Below are 7185 nucleotides of genomic sequence, written 5' to 3' on the forward strand. Positions count from 1 at the left end.
ATTTTTTAATTTAATTAAACTAGTAAGCTATAAACTAGATCTATTGACTCATTACTAATAACAAGAGTCATTACTACTAACCATTAATAATAACAAGAGTCATTACTAATAACCATTAATATATTATCTAGGGCATGTTCAGACTAAGATGTTTGTGTTTACCAGCATAATAATGGTGTATATCCATGGACCATGGTAACATGTAGATCTGTCCGTTATAGTCGTAGGTTTGCATGTGATGAGCAGGACAGAACAGAGGTGGGTGCGCTGGCAGTGGCAAAACCGACATATGGGTCGTTATTTATTTTATAAGATACTGAGGTCCTACCCCTAGGGAAGCGTGCACGCATCACAGATCAGCCTGTAGGTCTGGGGGAATGGATAAAAGTGTGACTAAGTGTTTTCGTGTAGATTCTTTCAGCAGTATATAGGAGGAGACTCCTGGTCAGACTGGGTTTCTGTTTCTCTTTCCATTTCCAGACATTTTCCAATTCAAGGAGGAAGGGGGGCGAACACAAACTCTCGTCTATTTCTTTAGTATTAAAAAACATTGCTTATTTTTAGGTTTTATTTGACTTCAAAGAACAGCAGGGAGCAGGGAAAAGATTAGGGTTTGGTGTGTGTACAGGTCTGGCTTTTGCAGGAACAGGGGGTGAGTTGCAGAGGTTTGGGGAGCCATGAGCTCTTTGAGCAGGGAGCTCGTTTTCCTTATCTTGCAGTTTCTGGACGAGGAGAAGTTTAAAGAGACTGTGCACAAGTAAATCAGTTTCTCAGATCCTCCTTTTTTGGTATTGTTTTGTTGTTTTATGTTGAAGGGTATCCTGTAAATGAGATTCTTACCATGCTATGGTATGGGTGTGCATAATAATATAATAGGTTGGAGCAGGAATCGGGGTTTTTCTTCAACATGAAATACTTTGAAGATCAAGTGAGGGCAGGAGAGTGGGAAGAGGTGGAGAAATACCTGTCAGGATTCACAAAAGTGGATGACAACCGTTATTCCATGAAAATTTTCTTTGAGATCAGAAAACAGAAATATTTAGAAGCTCTAGACAAGTAATGGTTTTTTTTTTTTTTTTTGAACTTCTTAGCAATATTCTTTTATCATCAAAAAATATATACGATTGCGTGTGCTGAAAACTAATAGTTTGTTTTTATCAATGGTGTGCTGAAAACTAAATATTCCCATTTGGGTACTTGCAGGCAAGATAGGGAGAGAGCTGTGGAGATACTTACAAAAGACTTGAAAGTATTTTCTTCATTCAATGAAGAGCTGTTCAAAGAAGTTACACAACTTCTTACCCTGGACAACCTCAGGTAAGATATATAATTTTCTCTCTGTTGTTTGTGTGTTATTAGGTGTTATAAGTACTGCATGATAGGAGTGAGTTGTGTTGTGGCATGTGTAGGGAAAATGAGCAGCTGTCTAAATATGGGGATGCAAAATCGGCCAGGAATATTATGATTATGGAGCTCAAGAAATTAATAGAAGCCAATCCTCTCTTCCGTGACAAGCTCACATTTCCTGCCTTCAAAGCTGCTAGGCTTCGAACTCTGATAAATCAAAGGTAGGATGCTTTTCCATGTGTTGTAATAGTTCACGGAGGCCTCTGCCTGACCTCCATTCCATTTTGCATTAAAACTGGTCAAGATGGATGTAATCTATATTGTACAATCATTGATTACACACTTGTAAAATTTCAAATCATTTAATTGCTTATGAGTCAATGGAAATTGTCAAATTTGTGATGTTACAGTCTGTATCTCACTGTCTAGTTGTCTGGGAGAATGGGAGTTATAAAGGACTGATATAATATAGTTTGCCTGTGGGCTTTCTGTATGCAGTCTCAATTGGCAGCACTAGCTTTGTAAACTTCCTCGACCGAATCATGATATTAAGACTGTTTGTCGATCGTACATGTACACTTTCAAAGGGGTCAGATGCCTATGCCTTCAACCAACCAACCCACATGTGGGGTCATTTTCAAAAGCAGCAGTGTTTCCTCCTATGGCCACACAGTGTGAATCATCAACTGGTATACTTATTTGACAGGATTGCATCTGTGATTTCAACAAACATTTTTGGTTGAGGTGATTCTAATGTCTCCACAAATAGTTAACACAACTTTCTCTTCTTCCTTTTGATTCTAGCCATTCCAACCTATAGATGGTCTCCATATTTTTAATTCTAGCCATTCCAACTTATCAGTGCTCCTTCTGCTAGCTAATGCTCTTATATGATGGATGACAAATAGTAATCCTTCTGCTCCAGGGTGCTGAACCAACATCTCTTGCAACAGCCCTAAACCCAAGTGAGTTTAGTTGATTGTGTTTTTTAAAAATGCCCTCTAGTATGTTGGAATCTCCTGCTTATAACCTCCACTTTTCATGGAATTTGTAAGAATTTTCCTATTTATTTCATCTAGTTAATCAGAATAAGATCTCTATTGGATCTAAGTAATAAGGTCTCAACAGTCAATTTGATTTGAGGAGTCAGTGTGATCAATCAATGAGATCTAAGATGGAATGAGTTACATTTATTTAATGTATAAATCTGTGATTCTGAATTAATAAAAAATGAGAGTGTGTTTAGTGTTCTCCATTTTTAAACTCTGTCCTTGAATATTTATGCTTTTGTTTTTCATGTCTTCATTTTGACATCGTATCAGTGCATATGCTGACCATGCTTCCACTACAGTGGTGGTAGCAACATTAGCAACATTAACATCAATTTCTCTTTTTATCTCTTTTTTGGATGAGTGAGCATCTATGGTTGGAAGTATGTCCCACTCATACAAGTCTGCTGCAGCTCTTTTTAGAGGTGATGCTTTCAGCTTATGAAGCCACAAGCTGTCAATGTTGCTCAAGGAAAATGGGTTATGGAGCATTGCAAGTAGTACTAAGCCCAAGCCTTTATCACCACAAGATGTTGTAGAAACTAAAAGGTTAAGAAGTGAAAAGCCCATGCAACTACTGTATTGAATATTGAAAATTCGATTGTAGCTCAAGTAAAAGGGCAAAAGAAGCATATGACAAATTGAAAACTTTCTATGAGAACAAAGATTGGCCCGTTAATTTTTCAAGTAAAAATGCTAGTAGAGAGCATGTTGGCAGATGTCATTGAGCAACTATTAGATGCTGGGTCCAAAATATGAGCAACTAGTAGATACTGGGTCCAAATATGAGAAGGAATATAAAATTATAATCCTCCCAGATAGTCCAAAACATACAAAGAGAAAGGATGGATATCAAATGCAACACATACTATGAATTGAGAATTTAGTTTTGGCAGTTACAATCTCACAAGAATGTAAAATGCAATCATTTTGTCATATTAAGTCGACATCTAGACAAGGATGGTAGGAAAAAGTGTACAGGAGAAGTAATGCCAAAGCGAATCAAATTAAAATGCAAATTTTACTCAACTTAGGGAAACAACTTATTAAAATGCAAATTTTACTCAACTTAGGGAAACAACTTTCCCTTTTGCTGGATGCATTGGAACCTATAAAAGCTATACTGTTCTGTAGGTTCTTTTTAATGCTAAATTATTCTTTATGTCTGATTACTAATTAGCAATGGTGGGTTGTTTAAGGCATCAGGGTTAGTAATTTGTATAAACTTGAAAATGTAGCAGATGATGAACGTATACTAGTGGCAGCTACTGGTGTGATTGGAAAGCTTCAAATATGAGGACAGTTGACATGCTTCACAATTTTCAAAGATGAGGACAGTTGACATGAAGCAAAAATTGGGACACTTGAACTTACTAAGTATGCAACAAATGAGTTAAGATGTGAAATAGCTACAGGGATTAGATTTAAAGTGGATGCACTGTGAAACCAATGTGAATTATGCAACGAGTAAGATGTGAAATTGTCACAGGGATTAGATTTAAAGTGGATGCACTGTGAAACCAATGTGAATTATGCAACGAGTAAGATGTGAAATTGTTACAGGGATTAGATTTAAAGTGGATGCACTGTGAAACCAATGTGAATCATGAACTCTTGGGAATAGGTGCAAGGATTTTTTTCTCTTGGAGCACTAGACTTTGTTAGTGAAAGTAACCACAAATTTCTTTAACCAAATCTAACACCCCAGCTTAGAGAATGAAAGGAACATTATTAGATAATGCTAAGCCAATGTTAATGAGTATTATCGGTAGAAGGCTATTCTACTGTTTGTGTATATTTGAAATGCGATGATTTGAAAAGCACTAGATTGTAAGACTTCATAAGATATGTGGCAGTATTATATTTGGCCTAACAAATGGTTTAGATCAATGCCAACATTTTTATTGGTAACCATTGATCAAGTCACATTTTGTGGGAATAAAAGCGTTGATTGTTATAAAGTGTTCGACTTAACATCGACTGTTAATTTTAAATAATAAAATGGAGTGTTTTATGGTTTATTTTAAAAATATTGTGATATTTATCAATCAGTGTGTTAAATCTGTTTCTACTTTCAACTCTGTGTTTGTATTTTTTTCCATATAAAGGATTTTTATATATTAATCCTTATCCATTAATTTAATGAGAAGTTATTAAAAGTTTATCATTCTATAGCTTATATGTCTTTTTTTCATCTAATTGGCTGTGTTTGGTTGGTGAAGAAGCTAGCGGAGAAGAATTGAAGAAGTCACCCATTAAAATAAAATAATTATTAATCTAGTATTTTTTCAATTTGTTATTTGATCCCTTTTTACGGTAATTTGATAAAATGTATTTTGCTTGATATTTACCAATCCATGATAAAGGTAGGAATTATAAGGTTAACATTATAGCTCTCACTTTGTAATGGGCATTGCAATCCTATATATTCTTTTATAGGATTTTTTGATTGACATATGTTTTAAGGTGCATTTTCCTGAATCATAATTTTGGTTTATTACATATGTTTTAAGGTGCATTTTCCTGAATCATAATTTTGGTTTATTTATCACAAAATTCTTTTGTGATTGACATATGTTTTAAGGTGCATTTTCTTGAATCATAAATTTGGTTTATCCATCACTTCATCTTTATTGGGTTTTTTTGGTAGGATTTTGTGATTAACATATGTTTTAAGGTGATTTTTCCTAAATCATAATTCTGGTTTATCTATCACTTTATCTTCAATGAGGTATTTTTGTAGGATTTTGTAATTAACATATGTTTTAAGGTGCACTTTCTTGAATAATAATTTTGGTTTATCTATCACTTCATCTTCAATGATGTATTTTTGTATTATTTTTGATAGACCAAGAGATATCTTTGTAGTATTTTTGATAGATCAACATTTGGTAAGTTGAGTTTTTCTATTGATCACATATAAGAGTACAAATAATATAGCTTTGTTGTCTACCTTGATTTGTTAGATTGGAAACTAGACTAAAGGTAGGGCAACATAGGTTTTGTCCCCAAAAACAAATAAATATAAACGTGTCCACCATGATAGTACATAGACTTCAAAAACCATGTCTCGACAACCATATAGCAAATACCAACAACTAACATATACTCAGTGTCCAGGATAACAAAACTAACAATCGAAAACATAAAACCAATAACTATAATCATCATTGATAAGCTATCAAGACAAAGTGGAGACATTTATGTGCTCAGGATTCTCGAACTTCCAGAGGGGTTTGGTCCTTGGCCACGTAGAATAGCATTCTGTAAATAGGCTATATGAACATCTATGTCTTGAAACAACAATTGTGATCCTTAAATTTGGAGAGGAGCTTATCTTTGGTTTCATTCTTGTCTAACAAAGCTTTCCCAATTAGTGATTTTAAATGCCAATAAAGATCAATAGTGTGGAGTTATTTGTTTTCCTTCCTTTAGTTTTGCCCATGTCAAACACCTAATCAATACAAAAGCTAGAACCTCATAATTAGAATGGTGTCCTCTATCAAAGGTAATTTTCTCCTCAATTGCATGTATTTGTTGTTTGATTTTTGGAGGGGCTTGAGAGTAGTATGATCCGGTTGAAGATTGCACTTTTTTGCAAGTTTGAATCTTACTAAAGTCTCCTCTGCCACCATCTCCTTGGTGGGAGTGAGCCCTTTGCCTAGGCATTGGGAGAAAGGTTGTAGGAATGGACCAAAAGGGAGAAGGGAACCCTAGAGGAAGCAAATCGAGAGCAAGGGCACAACCAACAACACAAGGTAACACTGCATGCATAAATTTTTAGAGAATAGTAGCAAAGACAACTCCACCCAAAGTTGAAGAGAGCGGGTGTTCACTTTAGCGAGAAGGCCTCAAGAGAAGTAAGAGAAACTAGCCTTTAAAAGTATGTTGGGCACAAACCAATAAAATCATATATCCAACAGAGAAGGGAACCCTAGAGGAAGCAAATCGAGAGCAAGGGCACAACCAACAACACAAGGTAACACGACAGGCATAAATTTTTAGAGAATAGTAGCAAAGACGGCTCCACCCAAAGTTGAAGAGAGCGGGTGTTCACTTTAGGGAGAAGGCCTCAAGAGAAGTAAAAGAAACTAGCCTTTAAAAGTATGTTGGGCACAAACCAGTAAAATCATATATCCAACAACGAGAAAAAAGAAAGTGTAATGAGATACTTGAGGTGGTCGAAGCTCATGGAGGCTTGGCTTGACCCAGTCCCAATGATATCAGAGAGAAATAATCACAAATGAAAGCAACAACTCTTCCAAGCAATAGGGGCCATACTGTCCTTAAAGAGTTAAGGAGTGTCTTGTCCTGAGAGAGTGTGATGTGCAAGAGAGATCCCCATAATCATTGTTTTTAACCAACATGTCACGACTTTGACTGCTCAATGAGAAGGAGAGAGGAAGCAGGCCAGGAGGGCTTGGTCCTCCCAAGGAAAAGGTGGGGGGTGTGAAACTAAGACTCAAGATTGCGCATGGTGAACCAAGGATAACTTTCCCCAAACACATTTAGACTTGAATGAATTGACGCTCACAAACTTGTACAGATTATAACACTCACAAAAAATAATAGATCCGTAAGTTATTTTAGAGTTTGTTAGTTTCATGGTTAACTTTGCAACTGTTACATAAATTATGGACTTGCACCTTTTTGTTGTATAAACACGTGACTTCACTCATTACAAACCATTAAATCAAGGAGCATAGAAATTTTGTAAGATTGTCATAGGTTTTTTAAGATATACGCTTTTAGACATGGTTTTGTAATGATATGTATTTGTACTTGATTT

General features: G+C 35.6%; 1 protein-coding gene across 3 annotated transcripts; it reads left to right on the forward strand.

Annotated features, from left to right (window-relative positions):
- Nucleotides 1-328: 328 nt before the first annotated feature.
- On the forward strand, nt 329-3757 carry LOC149233887 (protein TPR1-like). Of its 3 annotated transcripts, none has more exons than XM_089371656.1 (5): nt 329-757; nt 877-1056; nt 1204-1317; nt 1410-1568; nt 2810-3115. In XM_089371656.1, exons 1-5 carry the CDS (start codon nt 678-680, stop codon nt 2817-2819), a joined length of 543 nt encoding a protein of 180 aa, XP_089227782.1. In that variant the 5' UTR covers nt 329-677; the 3' UTR covers nt 2820-3115. The 3 variants fall into 3 exon arrangements, with proteins under 3 accessions (XP_089227782.1, XP_089227783.1, XP_089227781.1); XM_089371657.1 differs by lacking the exon at nt 2810-3115 and adding an exon at nt 3638-3757 and having other exon boundaries at nt 330-757; XM_089371655.1 differs by lacking the exon at nt 2810-3115 and adding an exon at nt 1846-2598 and having other exon boundaries at nt 332-757.
- Nucleotides 3758-7185: the final 3428 nt, after the last annotated feature.

The sequence above is a fragment of the Pinus tabuliformis genome, chromosome 8 (genome assembly GCF_031772625.1).
Source record: "Pinus tabuliformis cultivar Carrire ecotype Pingquan chromosome 8, CPIR1, whole genome shotgun sequence".
Taxonomy (NCBI): Eukaryota; Viridiplantae; Streptophyta; class Pinopsida; order Pinales; family Pinaceae; genus Pinus; species Pinus tabuliformis.

What these genes read in the sequence shown, in the direction of transcription:
- LOC149233887 (XM_089371655.1), top strand. Translation starts at nt 678, where the DNA reads ATGAGCTCTTTGAGCAGGGAGCTCGTTTTCCTTATCTTGCAGTTTCTG. An exon ending in TATTTAGAAGCTCTAGACAA is followed by an intron (nt 1,057 to 1,203) that starts GTAATGGTTTTT and finishes GGGTACTTGCAG; the next exon opens with GCAAGATAGGGAGAGAGCTG. An exon ending in CTTACCCTGGACAACCTCAG is followed by an intron (nt 1,318 to 1,409) that starts GTAAGATATATA and finishes TGGCATGTGTAG; the next exon opens with GGAAAATGAGCAGCTGTCTA.